This window comes from Neomonachus schauinslandi, chromosome 9 (genome assembly GCF_002201575.2).
Source record: "Neomonachus schauinslandi chromosome 9, ASM220157v2, whole genome shotgun sequence".
NCBI classification, from domain to species: domain Eukaryota; kingdom Metazoa; phylum Chordata; class Mammalia; order Carnivora; family Phocidae; genus Neomonachus; species Neomonachus schauinslandi.
This window is the reverse complement of record NC_058411.1, coordinates 2,705,692-2,732,731: the sequence shown is the minus strand read 5'-3', so window position 1 is coordinate 2,732,731 and position 27,040 is coordinate 2,705,692. Positions and strand designations below refer to the sequence as shown.

The 27,040-nt window shown below is 41.2% G+C and overlaps 2 protein-coding genes across 2 annotated transcripts in view; one reads left to right on the top strand and one right to left on the bottom strand.

The window, feature by feature from the left end:
* The window catches only part of RCOR1 (REST corepressor 1), a 113,763-nt gene that overhangs the window by 35,374 nt on the left and 51,349 nt on the right, over window positions 1-27,040 (top strand). The gene's annotated exons all lie outside the window — the stretch shown is intronic.
* The window catches only part of LOC110571764 (60S ribosomal protein L32-like), a 29,555-nt gene continuing 7,359 nt past the window's right edge, over window positions 4,845-27,040 (bottom strand). The window contains exons 2-3 of the mRNA XM_044918405.1: window positions 5,371-5,464; window positions 4,845-5,195 (exon numbers count right to left, since the gene is read on the bottom strand). Of these exons, the coding sequence (XP_044774340.1) occupies window positions 4,845-5,195; window positions 5,371-5,464 (445 nt within the window). The remainder of the gene's footprint in view (window positions 5,196-5,370; window positions 5,465-27,040) is intronic.

Sequence of the window (27,040 nt, the reverse complement as noted above, 5' to 3'; positions counted from 1 at the left end):
GATCCAAGAGTTGCATGTTCTACCAACTGAGTAAGCCAGGCACCCCAGTGCTTGCCTTTTTAATACTTTTCAGGTTTTTAAAGTCAAATCTGTGGTTTATTTTGCACGTGCTTCTAAGTCTTCCTTCCCTGTCCATTTCTCCTAGTTTTTCTCATGTGGGTTGTAGATTTTTCTTCATGTATGTTTCTAAAATCTCCTAACATAAAAAATAATGGAAGTAATTTATGTTTTTTACAATGTGTGTATACATATACAGAAACGAGCTAAAGACAGCTATATTTTTTATAATAAGTATGTAGGATGTATGGATTTAATCATAATTTGACCCTACTGATGGCCATCTTGTTTCTAATATTTTCTGTTACAACTAATTCCGCATAATTTTCTTTCTAATATAATCTCTGCTCACATAGGTTAACTTTTCTGTGGAGTAGATTCCTAGAAGTGGAATAGTTGGATCAAAATTTAGATAACAACTACCAAATTGCCTTCTGCAGAGGCCGCTTTTCATTCACTGCAGATTTTAAAAGTGTCCTTACTTGAAGAGTAGTTGTCAGTGCTTTTAACTTGTGAACTTAAGCATCTATCTATTCATGTATTTATGGATCATTTGTTTTTTCTTCCTGTGTACTGCCTATCTGTGACCTTTGCCCATTTCACGTTTTTACTGATTTATGGGAACTATATATTAAAGGGACTAGGTCTTTGATAGACGTTTTGTAAATGTTTTTCTTTTTGGGATGTATGGATAGTTTGTAGAAAAGTTTATAATTTTATATAGTCAGATTTATCATTTTATTTATGAATTCTGGGATTGTTAATCTCTAGTTTTTGATAGAGTGCTAGGAGAAAGATGGTTTAAAAAACATATGCCTCTTTTTGTGCTTTTAGAAGTTTTACAATTTAGGAAAACGTATTTGAACAAAGGAAGAGTGTCTTTAAATTGCTCTGTGGGAGCATTCCTTTGTTTTCTATAGTTGCAGTGTGTCTAAATTTAGTTTTTTATGGTTCTTACAGTGTTTAAACACTGGAAATAAATATCCATCCCGGTTGTTTTACAAAATAATATATATTAGTTATAATATAAAATAATTGTCTTCTTCACAGTTTGGATCATGTACTTTTAGTTCAGATGTCAGTATTTAAAAAAAAAATGTTTTAGAAAACTAATAAAAACGTTTAACATTCCCCACATTTCAGGTTTAAAATGTAGAATGGGTTCCTACCTTGTGTTCAAGCCAGTGTGATAAGTTTGCTACATCAGAAAGAGCTATGTACCAGTCCTGGGAATAGCATACAAACAAATAGCCCAAAGTCATTATCAGCTAATGCAGAGGTTGTTGCTAAAGCTTTATTCACAGTTGTGTTCAGGAATACTGGGTGGGAGCGGGTTTAAGGAGGGAGTTTCTAAGTGGAAGGCTGTTTGGGACTTGTAGGGAATGGAGAGATGGGGGTTTTTGTTTTTTTAAGTAATCACCAGGCGTGGGGCTCAGACTCATGACCCCAAGATCAAGAGTCGCATGTTGCCCTGACCAAGCCAGCCAGGTACCCCTAAAGAGGTGGATTGATTGATTGATTGATTGATTGATTTAAGGAGAGAGACAGAGAGAGTAGAAGCAGGGGAAGAGGCGGAGGGAGAGGGAGAAGCAGACTCCCCGCTGAGCTGGGAGCCCGACATGGGGCTCGATCCCAGGACCTGGAGATTGCGACCTGAGCAGAAGGCACATGCCTAACCATCTGAGCCACTCAGGCGTCCCTGGAAAGGTGGATTTAAATGGGAAGGGTGCTAGATGTTATTCCTACCTTTATAGTATTGTTTTCTGGCCACGTTTTAAATACAATTCTCTTGGAATTCTTTTCTTGATTTGTACAGCTGCCACTGTACTGTTCATGACTGTATCCATGGGAACACAGGTAGGATGACATGAGTTTATAACTTGTTGCTAGGCAGATCTAGCTTGGAACGTATTAAAATTTTCTCATTAAAAGGTGTTTGGATGTTTTACCTTCTGTGGGGGAAGGTAACTTAAACAGGGTGGTTTGGAATTATAACTGAAATTGTGTAAACTCTTTTAGTAGAAAGGACTGGTTCTGTTTTTAATTAATTTAACGTTTGAAAGGGAAGAGAGTTGAAATAACTTACTGTATTCTGTAAATTTAGCCTCTTAAGCTTAAAAGCTCAGTATTCAGATGTGTATGGACTACACCTGATCCATCCTAGAGTGTACATAACATTGCAGAATAAGGACAGGTATTTTAGGTAGTCCTTCTGACTCCAGAAGACGTGGGGGTCTCACCATGGAAGCCTCCTGGAGATTGAGATACTGGACTCTTATTTTGGTTGACATTTTAATTTTTTTAATTAAAAAAAATTTAATAGGTAGTGTGTCATTGGTATAAAACAACTAAATTAATTTCAAAAAGATAATGCAGTAAAACACAATTGGTCTCTTACCTATGTTTTCAAAGTCACACAGTTCCCCAGAGGCTACTATGTTTATTCCCTCCTTATCCGATTATAACTTAAAGAATTATTTAAATAGTTATTTAATAATAATGGATAATATTTAGGCATTTCTGTGTGCCAGCCGCTGTGATAGTACGTTACAGGACAATCTTAGGAAGTAGTCGATTTTAACTCAGTTAAACTCAGTTAACTCAATTTTACTGATAAGGAAACCAAAGCTTAGAGAAGTTAAATCACTTGCACAGGATTTACTATTTCTTGCTCACTAGATTGTATGCTCCAGGAAAGTAGGGTCTATTCTTTATTTCTGCTTTATTCCCTGTATATAGCGTAGTTCCTATGGGGTTTGGGTAGTGTGTCAAGTGTAGTATGACGGCTGGTTTTACAAAGATGGTTATCTTCATTTATTAGCTTTGAACTTGTATAGATGTAACAAACTCCTATTCATAGAGAAATCGCATTGAGTGTTGGAGTAGCACTGAATCTGCATATTTATCAAGGGAACCTTATATTTTTGGATTTCATGTTGGGAACATTTGAGAAATCTCTCATAATTTGAGAAGGTCCAGTGTTTGGAGATGAGGGTGGTTAACATAGGGATTGAGATCATTGGGACTCCATTCCTTTTGGTATGTTTAGTTTTTACCCCTTTCTCTCCACTCCTGCTCCAACTGTATCTAGTTTGGCCCTGTGTCTTTTTAGTTTCTTGATCTAAGTGAAGGAATAAGTAAGTAGTAATCGAAGGGATCAAATAGAAGGAACAAACTCTAAATGTTGATATTGACGAGAATCCGTGGTCTTGGAAATCTACGTTTAGTATTCATTGTATGTAGTGCCTCCAGTTTCTTACCCCTAAATAATAGAAAATAAAAATTTACAGCTTGATTATCGAGATTATTTGGCAAGAGGAAAATGAGGGACAGTTCAATCCCATAGATAATTTTTGAGTTATTTTCTTCATTTATTAAGTGGACTTAATATTTATCTCACAGGGTTGATATAGAGGATTAAGAGATAATCTTTATAAAAGTCTTGGGCTGATGATTTTTTTTTTTTAAGATTTTATTTATTTGCCAGAGAGTGAGAGTGAGCAAGCGAGTGTGTGCCCAAGCAGGGGCGCAGCAGGCAGAGGGGAGAAGCAGGTTGCCTGCTGAGCAAGGAGTTGGGCTGATGATTTAACAGTAATACTAATGGTTAAACTTGCTGGGCATTTAGTATGTGCTAGCATAGTATGGGGAGAAAAGTGTTCTGAGGCATCATAGGGATTGGAGTAGGGGAGAATGGAGTCAGGAATGCCATTTTAAACATTTTACAGTCCTGAACTAGAGAGTGAAGGCTCAAAGCATTAGGAACGGAACATATTTGAGAGGATGTGAACAAACCATACTGGGCTGGCAGAGAGGAAGGGAGGTAGAAAGCGCGAGTTTTGATACTTTGAGTAGTGGTTCTATAAACAGTAGAGCAGTCTGGAGATGTCACTAATATTTTGAAAACTGAAAAAAATAGTTTAATGTAGAGTGATTACCTTGGCAAACTGAGGAAGCTGAAACCAGAAGGAGAGGTAGTGATACCGGTGAGAAGTAAGCAGATTGCTGCCCTAGAACCTCAGAGAGGCCTGGGGAGTAGAAGTACCAGGTGCCTCCCAAGGCCTCCGTGTGCTGTGGTGAGGCAAACTGGAGGGCTGACCCAACGTTGGTGGGAAGTTAAGTCCCTAGCTTCTGGCTTCACTCCAGCAGGCCAGCAACTGCCCCTTTCCTGTCCCAGCAGAGGACAGATTAATTCTTGGTGGAGTTTGAACCAGAGGGACACCAGATTTGAAGAGGGAAGGATGGATAGAACCAGACATGGGAGTGTGGGAAGGTGCATAGATTCAGTGAAAGCTTGCATATTGAATGGGGAGAGCCCCAGAACATCCCCCACATTCTTGCAGCCTGGCTTATACTCTCTAGGCAGCAGACTAGAAGATTCTTCTTTGGGAGAAAAGTGGCCCAGGTGTAAATGTCAACAGTCTTGACAATTGTCACCCTGTATTCAAGTTATTGTTGCTTTAAAACGACAATAGTCATTTTCTTATTTCTCACAGTTTCTCGTGGTCAGGATTTTGGAAGGGTTCAGCTGGGCAGTTCTGACTCAGGTTTCTCTTCAGGTTGTGGTCACGTGGTGACTGAAGCCAAATGGGCTGGCCACACATCTTTTCTCATGTTTTAAAGGGAGACAGGAGACAGTGTAGATTCCATCTCTTGATAGATGTTGAATCAAAGTCACATTGTAGGGGTTCCTGTCTGGGTCAGTCCGTAGAGCATCTGACTCTCTGTGTGTGTGTGTGTGTGTGGTTTTATGGTTTAATTGACACAAATATGACATGTACATAAGCTGTCTATTCATTTTCTTCACTGCACAGCCTGGCATTGGGATTGGTGACTCTGATGGCCCGCTGGGCTGTTCTTTCCACAATAGCTTTGCGGTTCTTGGAGGAGACATTGTGAGCAATCTCTGCACAGTGGGATTTGTTGCACATCAGCAGCACTGTAAGCTCCTTGATGTTGTGGACTAGGAACTTCCGGAAGCCACTGGGCAACATGTGCTTTGTTTTCTTGTTGCTCCTGTAACCATTGTTGGGCATCAAGATCTGGCCCTTGAATCTTCTGTGCGCCCTAATGTCAGTGCCTCTGGGTTTCTGCCAGTTGTACTTAATTTTGACATATCGGTCTGCCTGGTGCTGGATGAACTTCTTGGTCCTCTTTAATGATTTTATTTGTTTATTTGAGAGAGAGAGAGCACAAGCAGGGGGAGCGGGAGGCAGAGGTAGATGCAGGCTCCCCACTGAGGAGGGAGCCCGATGTGGGGCTCAGTCCCGGGACCCTGGGATCATGACCTGAGCCAAAGGCAGACAGTTCACTGACTGAGCCACCCAGGTGCCCCTTCTTGGTTCTCTTTTTAACGATCTTGGGCTTCATCAGAGGTCTGAGGGCAGCCGTGATGCCGAGTAAGAGAAGGCTGCCACCTCCACAGGCAGCGCCGAGAAAGAACAAGCATCTGACTCTTGATCTCAGGGGTTGATCTTGGGGGTTGTGAATTAGAGCCCCACATTGGGTGTAGAAATTATTTTAAAAAGTCAGATTGTAAGGAGACCATGTAGGATGATGATGTGGCCATCTTTGGAAAGTAGGATTTACCACAGTTTACCCTTTGCTTGTAATACGTTCTACTATGTGCAAATTATATTCCTATTCTCCCCCAGTTCTCCCTGGTCTCATCCCATTATGGCATTAGCTCTAAGTTCAGGGTCTTGTTATCTAAATCAGACTCAGTTGTGGCTAGACAAGACTCAGGTATAGTTCTAGATCCCAACACATGTGAACTCAAGAGACAAGTAATCTGCCACTCCTTCCAACTTAAAATGGTGGGCCAGGCTTAGGATAATGGCTGTCGACACATCTGTTCAGAAAAGGGGGGAAAAGGTACAAAAGTCTCTGGTTCATAGCTTTTCTGAAATCCCGTCAGGCACAACTTGCCAGTTCCTTGGTAAGGACTCAGTTTTGTTGCCTGGGAATGATTTCCCTGAGGCTCTTGGCTCTACTCTGAGAGTTTTGTGTGTGTGTTGTTTTGGTTTTTTTTTAAGATTTTTTTAATTTATTCATTTGAGACACAGAGATACAGAGAGAGAGAGAGAGAGCATGAACAGGGAGAGAGGGAGAGGGAGAAGCAGGCTCCCTGCTGAGCCGGGAGCCTGATGCGGGACTCGACCCCAGGACCCTGGGATGGTGACCTGAGCCGAAGGCAGACGCTTAACCATCTGAGCCACCCAGGCGCCCCTACTCTGAGAGTTTTGTTTTGCCTTCTAAGTTATCCTTTCCCAGGGGCACCTGAGTGGCTCAGTTGGTTAAGCGTCTGCCTTCGGCTCAGGTCATGATCCCAGGGTGCTGGGATCGAGTCCCACATAGGGCTCCTGCTCAGTGGGAAGCCTGCTTCTCCTTCTCCCACTCGCCCTGCTTGTGTTCCTGCTCTCTCTCTCTCTCTCTCTCTCTCTCTGTCAAATAAATAAATAAAATCTTAAAAAAAAATAAGTTATCCTTTTCCATAAGCAGTGGCTGTTTTTTTTGTTTTTAAGTGTGTTAAAATACAGATAACATGAAATTTATTATCTTAACCATTCTTAAGTGTACATTTCAGGAGTATTAAGTACATTCATAATGTTGTGTAGCCATCACCACCATCCACCTCCAGACCTCTTTTCATCTTGTAAAACTGAAACTGTACCCATTAAATACTAACTCCCCATTCTCCCTCCTCTAATTCCTGGCACTTAACCATTCTCCTTTCTGTCTTTGTGATGCTGAATACTTTTAAGTACCTCGTGTGAGTGGAGTCATACAGTTATTTGTGTTTTTGTGACTGCTTATTTCACTTAGCATAATGCCTTCAAGGTTCATCCATATTGTAGCCTATGTCAGGATCTTCTTCCTTTTTAAGGCTGAGTAATATTCCATTGTGTGGCTTTATATACTGTATTTTCCTTATCTGTTCTTCATGGATGGATACTTGGGTTCCTTCCATGTTTTAGCTATTGTGGATAATCTTCTATATACATACAAGTGTCTCTTTGAGAGTATAAATGTCTCTTCAAGACCCTGCTATTAGTTGTTTTGGGTACATACCCAGAAGTGGAATTGCCCGATCATATGGTAATTTTTTATGGTAATTGTATTTTAAATTTTTGAGGAACTGCATATTGTTTTCCACAGTGTCCTACCATTTTACATTCCAACCAGTAGGGCACAAGGGTTCCACTTTCTCCACATCCTTGCCAATGCTAACATTATTATTATTATTATTATTATTATTATTATTATTATAGCAGTAGGCTTCCTAATGGGTGTGAGGTAATCAGTCTCGTTGTAGTTTTGTTTCGCATTTCCATAATGATTAGTGATACCAAGTATCTTCTCACATGCTTCTTGACCATTTGTGAATTTTCTTTAGAGAAACATCCACTCTGTTAGATAAAAGCCACATTTACAAATCTCTTTGTGATAAGTTCTTTGCTTCCTTGGACTCCTTTGTGAGTGTGCTATGGGACAACCACCTGTAACAGTCTATGAAACTCCATTGTTTGGAGAGGCTCTTTAGAGATCCGTGGAAGGCACAGCTGACACCTTCTTGGATCTTTCTGAGGTTTTAAAAATTTTTCAGTCATAACCTGGATTTGATTTTTCCCCCTATAGCAATTTCTTCTGAGAATTGTTTTGCCTTCAGGGAGGCTGGGAATGAGAAATAGTTTTATTTTTGAACCCAGCAAATCCTGATGCTTTTATTTTTAACAGTTTGTTTTCCCCAGCTCATCTCTCTCTTCTCTCATTTGTCTTAGGCTGTGTGAAGAAGCTAGGTGTCACTTTGAGTGTTCTCCCTGGAAACTTAGATAGATCACTGAGCTTATTAGATGTGTTTCCTGTTTTCTACCACTACATAACAAGGGTACCCCTTCTCCAATATACAGTAATATTTTTCTTACTTTCCACCAAACCTTTACTGATCGTCCCCTTGTTGAGGCCCTGCGGGCTTTCTCTTGACAGCCTCCTCTAGGCCTTCCAGTAGTCCCAAAGCCAGTACCTTTTGTTTTAGGTTTTTGTTACAGCAACATCTCACTTCCTGGTGCCAAAATCTGTTCTGCCTGTTCTTGCTGCCTAAAATATGACCCCCCCCCCCCCCCATTATGTGACTTAAAATAATTTTGTGGTTTCTCTGGGTCAGGAAGTTGAGGGTAGCTTGGCTGGGTGGTTCTGGCTCAGGTCACTTCTGGGGTGGCAGTCAGTCAGTTGGTGGAGCTGGAAGAGCAGTGGGCACAGGGCAGGTGAGGCAGTGTGTGGCAGGGGGGCAGGGGTGGTTGTACTTCTCTCTCCAGGTGGTCTCAGAGCCTCTCCATTAGGTCTCTGTGTATGGATTAGTTTGTGTTCCTGCTTCCGGGCCCTTCAGTTGCTTACATGCACACTCATTGTCCAAAGATATTTGTCTCAAGAGAACCGGCAGGCAGAATGTTTCATCTCTTTATGATTTAGTCTTGGAAGTCATGTCACATCATTTCTGCTATAGTCACAAATTTGCCCAGGTTCAAGGGGGAGAGAACATAGACAGACCTCACCTCTTGAAGGCAAGAGGTCCAGTTGGTTGCACGGTAAGAAGATCATGTGAGATGGGAGATAATGTGGTCAGCTTTAGAAAACACAGTGTACCGTGCCTTTTAGAGAAACAGATCCCGGTCTGAACACCCCACAGGCAAGCCTTGCTACTTAATAAGCTCCATCTGTGCGCAGGAACATCAAGCCTGCTTTTTAGCTAGTACTTCCCTTCTTAACTATGACTGAGCAGTCAAGGATCATCATACACATGAAGAAAGCTTCTAACAGTCTAACAAAAACAGATAAAAAGACACTGAAGAAAGAGGCAATGCAAGTTGCAGAAGGAAAGTTCAAACTTCAAAAACAAGAGGCTTAGAGAACTAAAAAGAAGGCATTACATTCATGACACAAAAATAGGATGGGGTAAAATAGGCAACCATTCAGAAAATAAGAAACTCTTGGAAAATAGAATAGCAGGGAAAATTTTCAATAGGAAACTGAGAAAATCTTCCAGAAAGTAGTAGGCAAAGACCAGTGAAAAAGAGACTGGACAATGCCTGGGCCTTGATTGGATCCTTGATTGACAAATATCATTTAAGGTGGGAAGAGGAAGTGTGGAAATGTGAATATGGACTGTATATTAAGTGATAATGAATTAATGTTAATTTTTCCAAAGTGATAACGGCACTGTGTTTATGTAGCAGAATGTCCTTATTCCTAGAAGATAGATACTGAAGGCGTTGAATGTTATGGTGTCTGCATTCTTCAAATGGTTATGTGCATGTGTGGGGGGAGGGAGAGAGGGCAGGCACAAGAGAGAGAAAATTAAAGCTATTATGGCGTAACGTTAATAATGATGAATACAAAACAAAACAGAATATATCAGAGTTAATGGATCAGTTCGGGAGATCCAGACTCTGAATTACTAGGTGTGGGGGGATGGGTTAGGAGGGAACAGTGATTAAATTAACACTTAAACATTTTCTAGGACTGAAGGTCATAAATCTCCAGAATGAACAGATCTACTGAGTGCCCAGCACAGTGAATAAGAGAAAATATATGCCGTTATATCCCAATGAGATTTCAGAACAGTGAGAAGGGAGAGGACCCCAAAATCTTCCAGAGGCAACAAATCAAGTTATAACAATGGCCTGAGGATCTGCATGACACTGGAATGTAGGTGACAGTGGAATGAATAGTGTCTTCGGATGCTGGGAGTATTTCTTCCAGTGTAGGAGTCTTATGTCAAACTGTGTCAAGTGTGGAAACAAAGGCATTTTTTAGACAAGTCTCTCTCTCTCTCTCTCTTTTTTTTTTTTTAAGGGTGGGGGGCTTACCCTCCCCATCACTACATGTGCTGCCTTTTTTGGGACTCTGAGAATAAGGGACAGATGTGATACTTTATTTTTGTTCTCTGAGGTTTGTTTTGTTTTGTTTTTTGAAGTAGGCTCTCTGTCCAATGTGGGGCTTAAACTCATGATCCTGAGATCAGGAGTCACATGGTCTACTGACTGAGCCAGCTCAGTGCCCCAGAGGGTTTTTTTTTTTTTTTTAAATAATAGCTTTATTGAAATATAATTTGCCCATTTGAAGTGTACAGTTAAGTGATTTTAGTATATTTACAGAGTTGTGCATCCATCACTACATCTGTTTTAGAACGTTTTCATCATCCTAAAAGAAACCCCATACCCATTAGCAGTCACTCCCCATTTTCCCCAACACCCAGTCCTAGGCATCCACCAAATCTACTTCCTGTCTCTGGATTTGCCTATTCTGGACATTACATATAACAGGATCATATCATATGTGATCCTTTGTTACTGGCTGCTTTTACTTAGCATAGTACTTTTTAGGTTCATCCATGTTATAGCATGTATCGGTCCTTCATTCTTTATTGGTGAATAATACTCCATTATATGGATATACCACATTTAGCCACTCATCTGTTGATGGGCATTTGTGTTGTTTCTACTTTTTAAAAAAATTTTTTTAGAACTTATTTTTAAGCAAACTCTACCCACAACGTAGTGCTTGAACTCATTACCCCAAGATCAAAAGTCTCATGCTCTACTGACTGAGCCAGTCAGGCGCCCCTGTTGTTTCTACTTTTTAATTATTATGAATAAGGCTGCTGTGAACATTTGTATACAGATTTTTGTGTGGAAATAAGTGTTTCATTTCTCTTGGAAATACCCAGGAGTAGAATTGCTGAGTCATATGTTAACTTTGTATTTAACCTTTGAGGAACTGCCAAGCTGTTTTCCAAAGTGCCTGCATCATTTTTCATTCCTACAAGCAGTGTAGGGGAGGGTTCCAGTTTCTCCACATCTTTTTTTTTTTTTTTTAAGATTTTATTTATTTATTTGAGAGAGAGAGAATGAGAGAGAGAGCACATGAGAGGGGGGAGTCAGAGGGAGAAGCAGGCTCCCCACTGAGCAGGGAGCCTGATGCAGGACTCGATCCCAGGACCCTGGGATCATGACCTGAGCCAAAGGCAGACGCTTAACCAACTGAGCCACCCAGGCGCCCCTGCTCCATTATTTTTTAATAGTCACTGTGTATTTCTTACGAATAAGGGTGTTCTCCTTTACAACCACAGTATAACTATCAAAATGAGGAAATTGGAATATTGATGCAGCAATACCTCTAATCCACAAACCCATTTAAATTTCATCATTTGTCCCAGTAATATTCTCTGAAGGCCCAGAATCCAGTCCTGGATTATGTGTCGTATTTAGTTGTCCTGTCTCTTTCGTTTCCTTCCATCTGGAATTGTTCCTTGGTCTTTCCTTGTCTCTTATGACCTTGATATTTTTGAAGAATACAACTAGTTACTTTATAGATGAGAATTGAGTTTGGTGTTTTCTCATGATTAAATTCAAGTTTTGTGTTTTGGGGCAGGGATAGTGCAGAAGAGATACTATGCTCTTAGTGCATCATAGCAGGAGATACACAATACAGGTTTGTCCTGTTATTGGCCATACTAACCTTTATTTCTTGACTTTTAATTGGTGTCTGCCAGGATTCTTCTGCACTGTAGAATTGTTTAAGAAATATTTTTATACTAATTGATTTGTAATAAATATTTTGTGAGGAAATAGTATGTAGCTTCTAATTCTCTGCCACACATTTATTCCTTTCTTTATATCCGTGTAGACTTAATGATTTTCCATTTTACTCAAAGGATTACAATTCATAACTATTATTATTTTATTTGATGCTCAAATTATTCCAGCTTTGTCCAGTGAAGGCCCCTTCAAGCTGGCTCCTTTGTCCTCTTGACAAATTTCCACCATTCTTTGAATACTTCTTTGTTTGCTGATGTGTCAAAATATTCCAAGTTCATCTTGTATTTTTCCTGCCTCATGCTGTAGTCAGCTGTTTCTTTAAGGAGGACTGATTGCTTTTGGTGGTGGGAATAGTACTGTAGAAACCAAGACTGGGGCCTTAGATTTGCTCATTTGCTGCCAGAGTATCATTGCTTCGAGGCCTCTCAGTGGGCAGAACTAGGAAGGACATTTATGTATATACATACACACCTCTATTACATCTTTCTATACCTATCCATTTGTATATATTAGACACCTGGATTCATACCAGTGCCACCATTTTTGATCAGGCACCATAGAGTTCATTCTGGCCTTCCTCTTTCTTAACTCCCTTCTTTGACACCGAGAGTCCTGCTTTTCATTATCCTCAGTATATTTACCCATTTGCTTATTCTTCCTGAAAGCTTGGCCCGGACATGGGATCCAGGAAAAGGGGAACTCAACAAGGGAGATAAGGTGAAGGGAATTCCCAGGGTGAAGGTAATGAGAAATCTTGAGATAGTAGCTCTGCAGGCATCAACCAGCCGTCCAGATCGGCGAGTGAAGACGGCTCTCGAGGGGTATTTTCAAGAAATAAACAACTGAGATTTACACTTCTAGTGGAAGTTTGGAGGGAGGGAGTGAATTAGTGTTGAGTATGCAGAAAACCAAGCAGGCAAAAGAAGACAATTATTAATTCCAGATTAGGCATACTGTACAAAAATGGACCTGTAATAATAGTATGCAACGTGAATCAGCTGTGGATAGCATTTACATAGTCACAAACAGCTAAAATATTAATTTAATCAAAACATGTTAAGCATATTGTGGAATGACTGGAGAAAGGGAGAGGTGGTTTGTATAAGAAAGCCAAATCCTCTTCTTCTATATAAGGTAGTGAATAGATATTATTGAAATGGGGGAGGAAATCAATAGCAGTATAAACATGTTGTTTAGAAATAGTAGAAACAGCTAAGAGAGTTGAAAATGATTTCACTCTGTAGAGTGAGGAGAGAGAGAACCATAACACCAAGCTTTAGGGAATAAGCTGAGAAAAAACTAGGCATGGGCCTTAGGAGGGAAGCGGCTGGTGTGGCATCACTTGTGGGTATTATGCAGTTTGGCCACTAGTACTTTTGAACACTCTTATCTTTGGTGGGGTATTTCCTACTTTATTAATCCTAAAGTGGGAGCTGTTATGCTTTCCTTCCCACCCTTCTTTGTAGTTAGCCATATAGACATGTAACTTTTGCTCCCTGAATCCCAAGGCAAGCCCGAGAGTGGGAAGCAGGTGGTGTAAAGTAGGCCCAGCATCAGTAGGCTGAAGGTCATCCAGCTTTTAGGGGCAGAAGGTTCTAATGGTAGTGCCCACTGTCCAGGGCCCTTGTTGTGCAGCAGCTTGAGCAGTGCCCACCAGAGCAGCACTGTGGGATCATTCTGGGGTCGGCCTGTGATCAGGCCACTAAGCCTGATTCTCCTACCTTCCTAGACGTTTTGGGAGCCTCTTAGTTATTTCTAGTAGCAGAGTGGGTTCCGTTTAGAGTAAAAAATCTGATTGATGAAGAAATTGGCACTAAGAGTCTCTAAGGAAATAGATTGGTTGTCTAGCCTGGTTGTATATGAAGGCAGTGAAGAGAGAAAGGAGAGAGAGCTTGAAGAATCAAAGTAATCAGCAGTGTTTAATGACTAAGATCAGTCTATTATTCAGTCATTGTATTAAGTTTCAGGGAGAAGTGAGTGAAAAAACAAATTTTACAAACCTCACCATACCCACTCATAACAAACAAAACAAAACAGGATTTCCTGGGATCGCGGGAAAGGGAGGTCAGACTTCAAAACATAGTGGACAGGATTATGCCCTTTCATTTGTTTATCAAATGGACTCTAGAGGTCAAGTCCAGTCCTCTAATTTTACTTATGGGGAAACTGAGTCTTGGGTACTTTTTTGAAATTTCTACATTTCTGCAAGCGATTGGTTATTCTGTGGTTGTTGTATAAGAAGGAATAGTCCTGGGGTGACTGGGCTCCATTTGTTCTCATTGGAATTGTGGGTTCCTTACAGCCAGGTTAGGAATGAGTTTCCTGAAATGTTTTAAAAGTATAGGACTCATTTCAGAATTGTCAGTCGTAGTCATCAAATGTTGGATAGTTTCCCCTTGTACCGAATAGTTTAGTTTTCTTCTCAATAGCAGTTGCTGTATTAGGCATTGAGACTCGGACTCATAATAGAATCCAGATATCTTAATGAGAATGTTCTCATTTTTAAAGTTAACTCCTAACTTACTAGCAGCTGATGGAATTGTCATTGTTTCACAATAAATTGCTGACTATGGTTGGCTAGAATAATTTGACAGTAAATTTTGTATATTGACAGTAATGAGGGGAGACTGAAGTAGAAATGGTTAAGAGTAAGTATACTTGTGAAATAAATGGGCTCCCTAATTATTTAGATAGCTACACACATCTGATTTCTTATGGCTGAGTGTTGCCTGAGTTGACTATGAGTAGATCTTTTAAATAAAAGGAAACTTAGACTGGAGATCTTTATGCTGAGTTGGCTGGAATAAGTAGGAATTGCTAGATCTGCTTTAGATGAGAGCATTGTAACCAGGTCTCTTAAAAACATCCTTGTGATTGAATCTATTTTCACGTCCGGATCGATTATTTTAAGCTCCCAATATGTAGCAGGACCTTTGCTACTTGTTTTAAAATGCTATTTTATTTCATCTCTGTGGGGAAAGTCTTATGTCCTCCATTTTTATGGACAAGAAAACTGAGGGGTGGAGAGAGAGAGAACTCTCCTTTGACCTAGGCAGAGCTGGGACCTTATTCGGTGACACTTGACTGTTAACACTGATCCTGATAAATGTTAGACTGGACTGATCCCGATAAATGTTAGCTGCATTAAAGAATGGCCGACAGGGAATACCTTGAGCCTCCCGTATCCATTTACCTGGAAGGAGGAATGCTGAGAAGTGAGGTACAGGCTCCTTCTCCCCTACTCTGCCTTCTTTGGGAGCGTTCACATTTCTCAGACCTTTGCCTGAGTGTTTTGTGTGATTGCATTATGTCCGTTTCTTCCACACGTAAGCTTGCCTCTGTGTTCCTCTGAACAGTTCCTCAAGTGTCGTACCATTCCTCCACATCTGTATTTAAATATTTTGTGTTTAAGTATGTTGTGTCTTTTCATTGAGACCCTAATTTGGGTGAAAATTCTCCAAACCTCATTTCTTGCTAGTATATTCTGTTTGTATTACCTAGAACCAGCTTCCCAGATGAGACTTTTTTGATAGATACATAGCAGCCACCTACTTTTTAACATTTTGTCTTCCAGTTGACAAAAATATTATTTATGTTTAAAGATTTTATTAGAGAGAGAGTGTACATGTGCGTGCTTGGGAGGAGTAGAGGAAGAGGGAGAATGTCAAGCAGACTCCCCGCTGAGCGTGGAGCTGGACACAGGGCTCAGTCTAACAACCCTGAGATCATGACCTGAGCCGGAACCAAGAGTTGAACGCTTAACCGACTGCACCACCCAGGCGCCCCAGACAAAAATATTGTTATTGGTAAATAGTGAATGTACTTAGAATGCATAACTGTGCACATAAAATTGGAAGCGTGTATGCACGATTTCAGAGAAGTATGGAAAAAAGCTATTAGAAAATAACTTGAATTTTATAGTGTTATTCCTTAATTCTCAGAAGACTCATTTTACATGTTTGTAACCATCATGTACAATATGGATTCCATTTTGAGTTGGGCACTTGGGTAAAGAGTGAGTAAAGACGAGATTTAGTTCTCACTGGAGCTAGTCATTCAGTCATTGAGTACTGCCTTATGATGGCTCTGGGGTGCTGACAGCAGACCCCCCTCTGTGATGTGGGAGGCCTAGAGAGAAGGGTGTTTTGGAACCACAGTGTTCCCTGGCAGAGGAAGGCGATCAAAACTGATCTGATCTGTGTAATTTATAATTGTTGGTCTTGGTCACACCTCTTTGCCTGTGGTTGACTTAAAAAAATTTTTTTAATTGGATATTTGAATAGGTAATACAGATATGTGGTACAGAATTAAAAGATGCAAAAGGGTATGTACCATAAAAAGGAGACTTCTGCATTCTTAGCCTTCCATTTTCCCCTCCCTGGAGACAACCATTTTTACTAGTTTCTTCTGTATGAGTTGACACTGGCTTCCAAAGGAGTATCTTTGCTGTTGCACTTTAGAATGGCAGGAAGCTGAATGACTCACATTCAGACATTTTTTTCCTTTCATCAAGCTCATTGGTATTCCTTCCTCTCAGTACCTTTCCTGTGGCAAGTTTTGTAATTTGCTTTTTTCTTTTTATCATGACATTTTCCTGTGTTTTTATGATTTTCCACTTTTTTTTTTTTAAGAACTGGCTTTGGTATCTATTTCAGAAAATTGCGATGATTACAAGCTAAGGTTTGTGAAAGTTCCTGGCACATAATAGTTGATCAATAGATATTTCCTTTTGTTTTGTACCGTCTTTCCCTCCCACTGGTGGTGTGTGTAAAAAAAAAAAAAGCAAGAGGAGGGGCGCCTGGGTGGCTCAGTTGGTTAAGTGTCTGCCTTCAGCTCAGGTCATGATCCCAGAGTCCTGGGATAGAGCCCCACATCGGGCGCCCTGCTCAGCGGGGGGTCTGCTTCCCCCTCTGCCCTCTTCCCTCTCGTGCTCTCTGTCTCTCATTCTCTCTCTCTCAAATAAGGAAATAAAAAATCTTTAAAAAAAAAAAAAAGATGAAAAAATATTTGTGAACCCGACCGTGCAGTGGATTCCAAAATTAAGGTTAAGCTTGTGTGAATTGTTTCTTGAACTCATTCATTTTGAGTGGAAACAAATTATTTTCATTCTTTGAATTCACTTTGCTCAGATTATTTAAAAAGAAATTCCTCAAGCCTAGTTCTTCCCTTATATAATTTCTTTACATTGACTGTAACCCAAACACATACGGGCTAGAGACTTGTGAACAAGATTTTTGAAGATATCTTTGCAAAATGTTCCTCATCACAGTGATGAATGCTGTTGTGTGCCTAGTGTTTGGATTTAGGTTTTCCCACTGGTATTGTTCTTACTGTGGGTCCTCTTAGGTGACTTCATGTCCTCAGGTTTATTTATTTTTAAAGATTTTACTTTATTTCATTTTTGAGAGAGACAGTGCACACGAGCGGGGGTGGGGCATGGGCAGAAGCCAACTTCCTGATGAGCAGGGAGCCTGATGTGGGACTCGACCCCGGGACCCTGGGATCATGACTTGACCCAAAGGGAGACGCTTAACCGACTGAGCCACCCAGGTGCCCAGTGTCCTCAGGTTTAAAACATACAGCCATACTGGCTTCTTGGTAGATGTGTTAAAACCCAAGTATTTTCAGGGTGCCTGGGTGGCTCAGTCGGTTGAGCGTCCAACTCTTGATTTCGGCTCAGGTCGTGATCTCAGGGTCTTGGGATTGAGCCCCCCACCGCCCCGGCAGATGCCGGTTCACTCTCTCTCTTGCTTTTACTCTCTCTCTAAAATAAATAAATCTTTTTTTTTTTTTTTTTTTTTTAAACCACAAGTATTTTCGGGTGTGTGGCTGGCTCAGTCAGAGGAGCATGCAGCTCTCGATGTCAGGGTTGTGAGTTCAAGCCCTACATCGGGGGTAGAGATGACATACATACATACATATATACACACACAATCAACCAACCAACCCACCAGGTATTTTCATCCTAATCCTAGACTGATTCTTTCCACATGGAGCTAATTTTATATTAACCTTTCTAGTGAAGTTGTTTTCAATCCAGAGTAAGATTGATATAGCACAGAGGTGTTCTGAGGATTAATTAATTAATGGCTTTTGAAGATACAGAGAACTTCATAATTGGTGTGTAATTAGAATGTCAGCACACTGGAAAACTACCTGGAGTATAAAACACAACTTTCAGTCTTATCCATCCTTTTAGGTATTTAGAAATTTTATTTATCTAATGCAATTTTATTTTATTTTTTTAACATTTATTTATTTATTTATTTTTTTAATTCATGAGAGACAGAGTGAGAGAGAAAGGCAGAGGGAGAAGCAGGCTCCCAAGGAGCAGGGAGCCCGATGCGGGACTCGATCCCAGGACCCTGAGATCATGACCTGAGCCGAAGGCAGACGCTTAACCATCTGAGCCACCCAGGTGCCCTTTAACATTTATTTATTAGAGAGAGCACACATGTGAGCGGGGGTGGGGGGAATGTGAAGGCAGAGAGAAAATCCTCAAGCAGAATCCCTATTGATCGAGGAGCCCCACGTGGGACTTGATCTCATCACCCTGAGATCATAACCTGAGTGGAAATCAAAACTTGGATGCTTAACTCACTGAGCCACCCAGGTGCCCCTGAATGATCTTTCTTTTTAAAAATGAGCTACAGGGTCACTTGGGTGGCTCAGTGGGTTAAGTGTCTGACCTTGGCTCAGGTCATGATCTCGGGATCCTGGGATCGAGCCCCAAGTCGGGCACTGCATTCAGTGGGGAGTTTGCTTATCCCTGTCCCTCTCCCTCTGGACCTCCCCCAGCTCGTGCTCTCTCTCTCTCAAAATAAATAAAATCTTAAAAAATGAGCTACAAACTGTAGTTTTGATGTTTTTCATATGTTTATGGCTCTAATTCTGGGAGTTTTTAGAGTGTTACTTTCTCAGCAAGGGAGTGGCTATACCAGTCCCTTCACGTTTCCTGACTATGGTAGGTTATCTGACCCTTCACCCAATTTCCCCAAATGTTAACATCTTACATTACCATTACATTACATTATGAAAATTAAGAAGCCAGCATTGGTACATTACTGTTACTAACCAAGCTCCAGCCTTTATTCACATTTTGCTTTTTCTGCTCTGGAATCCAATCCAAGGTACCACATTGCATTTAATTGTCCTGCCTTCCCAGTCTCTGCTGGTCTGTGACAGTTTCTCAGTCTTAACTTGTTATTCAGGATCTTGAGAGTTTTGAGGCATTCTAGTCAGGTTTAGGTATTGTGTAGAATATCCCTCAATTTATCTGACCTTTTTTTTTTTTTTTTTTTTTTAAAGATTTTATTTATTTATTTGACAGAGAGACACAGCGAGAGCAGGAACACAAGCAGGGAGAGTGGGAGAGAGAGAAGCAGGCTTCCCACGGAGCAGGGAGCCCGATGCGGGGCTCGATCCCAGGACCCTGGGATCATGACCTGAGCCGAAGGCAGACACTTAACCACTGAGCCACCCAGGCACCCCAGCAAACTCCGTCTATGATATTCTTTGTAGCTTTAATATTCTGAGTCAGTTTCTGAGCTTGCATGAATTTTGGAGACATTCTTGCAAAGTAATGTGAAGTACTATCACATGGACAGTAGAGGGGAAATATTTCTTGCTGCTGTTTATGGAATAGATTTGGATTTGGAAGCAAGGAGAGGAATCTCAAAGTTTGGTAAGGATGTTACTACAACCTGAACAAGGAACTTAGGGCCTAGACCAGTGTTTGGAAATGTAGGAGAAGATAGCCATAGCCAAGAAGCATGAGGGAAGTTATGTTCAGTTATTTTTAGGTTTGTTGTGTTGTTTTGTTTTTGCTTGTTTTACTCCCAGCAGTTGGCTTTAATAATAAGAGTAATCAATTATTTGGTAAGTAGAGTACTCAAGGTGAGCCAAGGCATTTAGCCAAGATCCTTACATGTATTGTCTCATTTAATTCTTTGACTGTGAGGTGGAGATTCTTTTTAACTGCCTTTTCCATATAAGAAGATAAAGGCTTCCTTATAAGAAACTTCCAGTGTCTTAAACTTTCTAAGTGCAGAACTGGAACTCTAACCTGTGATTGTTTTCTTTTTCTTTCTTTCTTTTTTTTTCCTAAGATTTTATTTATTTATTTGAGAGAGAGAGAGCACATGAGAGGGGGGGAGGGTCAGAGAGAGAAGCAGACTCCCTGCTGAGCAGGGAGCCCGGTGCGGGACTCTATCCAGGGACTCCAGGATCATTACCTGAGCCGAAGGCAGTCGCTTAACCAACTGAGCCACCCAGGCGCCCCCTGTGATTGTTTTCTAACCCATGGTGGTTTGAGCTCTGAGCTCCTCTGTTTAACCAATTCCTCTTAGTAGGTTCACTGTAGATATGAGCCAAAGTTAGTACGGTTTATGTGCTCTGCTGAATGTGAACATTTTGCTGCTTTTTAATAAAATAGCTCTAAGAATTTGATGTACAAGGTAAGTGATATTTGTTGTGATTTGTAAGTGATTTTCTTAACAAATACAGAAATTTGAAGATACTTTTGCATAGGTTTTTTGGGCAAAAATTAAGTTTCTTTTCATACCTTGTGTAATAAAATTAACTTTTCAGTCTGTTCTAAATTAAGGGGAAAAGAGATGTACCTTTTCTGTGACTGCTAATAAATTGACAGCAACTGGGTTTCTGCCATTGTTAAAGCGTTTTTTTTTTTTTTTTAAAGATTTTATTTATTTATTTGAGAGAGAGAGAATGAGAGACAGAGAGCATGAGAGGGAGGAGGGTCAGAGGGAGAAGCAGACTCCCTGCAGAGCAGGGAGCCTGATGCGGAACTCGATCCCGGGACTCCAGGATCATGACCTGAGCCGAAGGCAGTCGCTTAACCAACTGAGCCACCCAGGCGCCCCTGTTAAAGTGTTATTACCAGATTAGTATGCTATGAAGAAATTGTACGACGGTTTTCATCTTCAAGTATAATATTAAGGACCAAAGTTTCAGGATGCTTGGGTTGCTCAGTTGGTTAAACGTCTGCCTTTCTGCTCAGGTCATGATCCCAGGGTCCTGGGATCGAGCCCCACAATGGGCTTCCTGCTTGGCACGGAGCCTGCTTCTCCCTCTCCCTCCGCCTGCCGCTCCCCGTGCTTGTGCTCTCTCTCTCTTTCTCTGTCAAATAAATAAATAAAATCTTTAAAAAAAAAAAAAAGGATAAAGTTTCCTTAATATGGTTTGACTTGCATAAATTACAATCTTAAGTTGGCTCAGATTTGTTTTTAAAAGAGAACCACCAGTAATATTGTATATTGTGATATTGCTGAGTTCTGGGGTTATAATGTTTATTTTTATATAAGTGTTATTGTTTGAATTAGAATAGTAATAGTTGTAGCTTCAGACTACATATACAATATAGATCATTGGTCACAAGAATGAGATGGTATCCCCCAAAAAAGTCCATTATATCATTATATGTCAAAAAGGAAGGAATTCCCTACTTGCTGTTGAAAAACACAGCAAAGAGTCTTATTTTTAATTTGGTTCTGTGCTTTCTGGAGCCCAGCTTGTTTGAACACTGCTCTTGGGTCTGATTAGGTTAGTGTCAATATATTCAGAAATTATGCCTACTGTACATTTGTCATGCTTCTAACAGGGCATTTTAGACTGTGGGACCAGAAATGCTCAACAGTTTTTTAGAGGGATATGGCACTGTAAGGAAAGACTGTGGAGGCTGGAATCTAATAAAATTCTCACAAATCTGGATTAATTGTAGAAAAGTCAGTAATAAGTAAGTTAAAAAATATCTGACCCATAGTGCTATTTTTTATTGCACCAAAAGATTGGATATTCATTCCTTCTTTCATTAAACTACATCAGTAGCTTTATACTCTCAGCATCTCCTAACCTCTTAAGGTTAAAGAGAGAAGAAAATAGTGTTTTTCCTAAGAAAAATTTAGTCAACAGTGTAATTTGTATTTGTTAAGTATTAAGCTTTGGGACAAGCACTGGTAGAGAGCAGCTCCGTGGACAGTAGCTCCTCTCCTTAGGGGTGAGCACAGGTGTTGCTGGAGCCCGGGGAGGCCCCTCTAACTTACCTAGTTCTGTTTATAGAAACATGGTTTCAGTTGGACATGAGTTGTATCGGATGATTCTGTAAGGTGCTTCTTCATAGTCTGCTGTTTTGCTTTACTGTTTCCCCAAGTTAAGTGTACTTCTACAACTTTTAATGTGTGCGTAGTTTCCACTGTATTGTTGTACAAAACTTTAAGTCTCTGTTGTTGGACATTTGAGCTGTTGCCAATTTATTTATTTATTTTTTAAAGATTTTATTTGTCAGAGAGAAGAGAGAGCACAAGCCGGGGGGAGTGGCAGACAGAGGAGAAGCAGGCTCTCTGCTGAGCAAGGAGCCCCATGCGGGACTCGATCCCAGGACCCTAGCCTAAATCGAAGGCAGACACTTACACTGACTGAGCCACCCAGGCTTCCTGAGCTATTGCCAGTTTATTGCCTTTTTAGCAGCACTTGATGAACAGCTTTGTAGATGGATCTTTTGTTTTAGGATAAATTAGTAGAGCCTTTGGTAAACATTGCCAAACTGCCCTTCAGAAAGCCTAAACTAATTGACAGCACACATCTGTCAACATTTTTGGTGGCTACTTTATCTGTACCCATTTCTAACATCCTGCTCTGCCAAACTTTTGGAAAGAATTCCGTGTTCTCTTTTTCCTATCTCAGCTCTTCATAAGGAAGTTCTTAGAACGTGTGTGAATTCAAAAGCTATGTCCTCAGCTGGCAGTTCAAGTAGTTGACGTTTTTGCTGGACTGTGGGGAAATGGTGAGGATATTGGGAATGTTGTGTTCTGGGGTGAGCCACCCCTAAGATGGTGGTGCATCCCCATTAATCGGACTGTGGCTTGAGGCTTTTCCCTGTAGGAGTACCTGGTGCCGAAGCACCAGTATAGTCTTTCTTGCCTGTGCGGAGGAGTGTGCTTTGGTGACGTCGCTGGTGGCGTAGTGTTAAAAGCACTGGGTGAGGGGCGCCTGGGTGGCTCAGTCGTTAAGCGTCTGCCTTCGGCTCAGGTCATGATCCCAGGGTCCTGGGATTGAGCCCCACATCGGGCTCCCTGCTCCACGGGAAGCCTGCTTCTCCCTCCCCCTCCCCCTGCTTGTGTTCCCTCTCTCGCTGTGTCTCTCTCTATCAAATAAATAAAATCTTTAAAAAAAAAAAAAAAGCACTGGGAGAAAGCACATGGGGTCAACACTGTGCCGCCACTCGTGTCTCGGAAGTATTTTGTCCCTGTTTGTTTTGGTTTAAGGTTTATATGTGGTGAAACTACATTGGTGTTAAAGGTTGAGTCAATTAAATTGATAGCATTGAAGAAACATATTTGTATTTTCTCTAGAGAAGACTGAGTCTGAGTCCAAGGCATCTGTAGGTCAGGGGAATGAGAAGAAAATAAATGGAGTCCAGAAATCCAGTTGCTAGTATAAGCAGTTTACCTCAGTGGCATTTGGTTAGAATCTCACTTCCTTCTTGGGAATCAGGAGAGGGACGTAGGTGAGGCATTGGCTGGACTCAGGTTACCGGACACTGATACAACTAATTCTGAGGTCAGCTTGGAATATTGTGAATCATGGTATGTTTGAAATAGCCTGTCTGTGGGGATAGAGTTTGTGCTGCTCAGCCTGTTGGCTCCCACCCTTGTCATCATTCTGGACTGCTGGGGTGATCCGGATTAGAATATGTACTGCTCCCTTTCTAAAGCTTTCCATGAGCTGGCCACCTAACTTGTTACTTTATGCATTTTAACTTACTCATCTTTTATGAAGCACCTTGAATGTGTCAGACAGTGAAGATACACAGGTCTCAAGGACCTGTCTAATAGGGGAGACAGAAGAGGACAATCGTTATTAAGTAGGTACCAGGAACTTACTAATATGTGCCCCTTTTAATGCTCATAGAAACCTGGACACAAGGAAAGCATTCTCCATTTTTCAGCAGGGGTCCGTGAAACTGTTGCGCATCCCTCAGGGACAAGGTGGTTAAGATAGGATTCAGACCCTGCGTGGGACTTAGTCTCAGATGGTGAGCTCAGATCCTGGCCAGTGTTGGGCTTGAATGCAAGTCACTTAACCCCTGTTTTCAAACAGAGATAGAACATTTCTTACCTCATAAGGTTGTTTTGTGTATTTTGTGACACAGAAATGTAAGATGCTTTATTAGCTCAGTTACTGGCACATAGTAAGAGTTAATAATAATGAGATCTAATTGATCCCAAAGTCACTCACAATAATCACTATCAATAATAATTGAGTCTTAACTTACAGAGCCCCTTTTCTTTGCCCAGCAGCAATGTGTCTTTGTTTTTCCTCTTTTTTTCTTTGAAGGTTTTTAACTTTTAAGTAATCTCTACACCCAGCATGGGGTTTGAACTCACAACCCCAAGATCAAGAGTCATAGGCTCCGGGCGCCTGGGTGGCTCAGATGGTTAAGCGTCTGCCTTCGGCTCAGGTCATGATCTCTGGGTCCTGGGATCGAGTCCCGCATCGGGTTCCCTGCTCAGTGCAGAGCCTGCTTCTCCCTCTCCCTCTGCCACTCCCTCTGCTTGTGCTCTTCTATCTCTCTGTCAAATAAATAAATAAAATCTTTAAAAAAAAAAAAAAAGAGTCATAGGCTCCACTGATTGAGCCAGTCAGGCACCCTGCAGTGTGTCTTCATGCAAACCATGAATGATCAGACTTTAAGCTGTGAGAGTGTTATGGGAGTATTGAGGAGGGGTGGACTGCTCACCTGGCCTGGGAGAGTTAGACTTTCCAAAGATGCTAATCCTTGGGCTATCTTGAAAGAGTAATGAGAGTCAGCTGGTGGGAAAAGATAGCGAGGGGCATTGCAGTGAGAAGGAAATGTATGAAGAAAGATGTGGGAAAGTAAAAAGGCACAGCAGTAGAATTACCCTGTGTGGGATAGATGAGTCATGAGAATGGGACATAAGGTTAGAAAGGCTGGCCAGATTGTGTAGGGCCTTAGAATGTTACGGCTTTATCCTAAAGACAATGGGGAAGCTCTGGGAGGATTTGTTTTCAAAGTAAATTTATTTTAGAGTAGTTTTAGATTTACAGAAGTTACAAAGAAAATTCCTGTATATCCCACTCCCTGTTTCCCCTGTTATTAATATCTTACATTAGTATGGTACATTTGTTACAATTAATGAACCAATATTGATTCGTTATTATTATCCAAAATCATAATTTATTCAGATTGCCTTAATTTTTACCTAATGCCCTTCTCCTGGTCCAGGATCCCATCCAGGACACGACATTCCATTTAGTGGCCATGTCTCCTTAGGCTCTCTTGGCTGTGACACTGTCTTAAAGACTTTCCTTGTGTTTGATGACTTTGGCAGTTTTGAGGAATACTAGTCAGGAATCTTAAAAAAATGTTCTTCAGTTGGGATTTGTCTATGTTCTTCTAATGGTTAGACCGAAGGTATTGGGAGGAAGACCCCAGATGTAATGTGCCTTTCCTATCACATGTCAAGGGCACATACTAGTAACATGGCTTAGTCTCTGTCGATGTTGGCTTTCATCGCCTGGCTGATTTGTCAGGTATCTCCACTGTGAGGTTAATCACTCCCTTCCCCCCTGCCCATCCTCCTTTCTGTAACATCTTCTTTTGAGGAAGATACTATGTGCATTCCACACTTAAGGAGGGGAGGGTTATGATCTCTCTCTGTGGAAGGATTTTAAACATCAGAAGTGATTTAATCGGAATTGTGAGTCAGAAAGATTGCTTTAGCCAGAGTGGAGAGACTGACGTTGAGGATAGGTTCATGTGTGGGGTCTTGGTTAGCCTGGAGAGTTCCAGATAAGGTCAGAAAAGATGAAGACCTCAACTTAAGACAGTGGCAGTGGGGTTGGAAAGAGAGTGATTTGAGAAAAGTTGAGGAGGTACAATTGAGGGGTTCAGTAGGTTGGGGTTAGGGACCTGGCAGGAAGTGGGGGAGAAGAGGTTCAAGATGACTTGCAGGGGTACCTACTATCAGCATGACTTACCAAATATTGATGTTGACTTTCATCACCTGGCGGAGATAGGGTATGTCAGGTTTCTTTCAAATTCAGGAGCACTTGGATAAAGTTTGAAGTGTTTTTTGTTTTTGTTTTTTTTAAGAATTTATTTATTTATTTAGGGGAGGGGAGAGAGCCTGTGTGCTCACAAACAGGGGGATAGGGAGAGGGAGAAGCAGGCTCCCTGCTGAGCAGAGAGCCTTACGCGGGGCGGGGCTCAATGCCGGACTCAATCCCAGGATCCTGGAATCATAGCCTGAGCTGAAGGCAGATGCTTAACCGACTGAGCTACCCAGGCACCCTGAAGTTTGCGTTTTTAAGGGCTTTTAAAAAAATTTTTTTAATAGAAATGCGATTGCATCACCCTTTTTTTTTTTTTTAAAGATTTTATTTATTTATTTGAGAGAGAGAGAATGAGAGACAGAGAGCACGAGAGGGAAGAGGGTCAGAAAGAGAAGCAGACCCCCTGCCGAGCAGGGAGCCCTATGTGGGACTCGATCCCAGGACTCCAGGATCATGACCTGAGCCGAAGGCAGTCGCTTAACCAACTGAGCCACCCAGGCGCCCCGCATCACCCTTTTTTTTAAGATCTTATTTATTTGAGAGAGAGAGAAGGAGCAGGGGGGAGGGGCAGAGGGAGAGGGAGAAGCAAACTCCCAGCTGAGCAGGGAGCCTGATGTGGGACTTGAGCCCAGGACCCTGGGATCATGACCTGGGCTGAAGGCAGATGCTTAACCAACTGAGCCACCCAGGCACCCTATTAAGGGCTTTATAATATTTCTGTTTACTGTAGCCTTTAATTCCAGAGAGCTCATGATAAAAAATTATGCACTTATTTATTCCAACTTAACCTTTTAGCATTTTAAAAAAGAAGAGCCTGGAGGAGAACCAGACAAAGACGTGTATAATTTGATTGTAGGAAGATAGAAGTATTTAGATACCAAAATTGTTTCTGAGTTCTTTGATTTATAGAGGACAGACTTGTCATTTGAGAATTCTTTTTTTTTTTTTTTTTTTAAGATTTTATTTATTTATTTGACAGAGAGAGACATAGTGAGAGAGGGAACACAAGCAGGGGGAGGAGGAGAGGGAGAAGCAGGCTTCCCCGCGGAGCAGGGAGCCCGATGCGGGGCTCGATCCCAGGACCCTGGGATCACGACCTGAGCCAAAGGCAGATGCTTAATGACTGAGCCACCCAGGTGCCCCTCATTTGAGAATTCTTAAATGTTGAAGTAATTAATGGGATAATATTGTGAGGTGGAAAAATGTGCTTTAGCTTTTGATCTCTTTCTACTTCTGATAACTTACGGTGTCTCTAAAATGTAGGCCTTGTATATAACAGTTAACATAATGGGTTC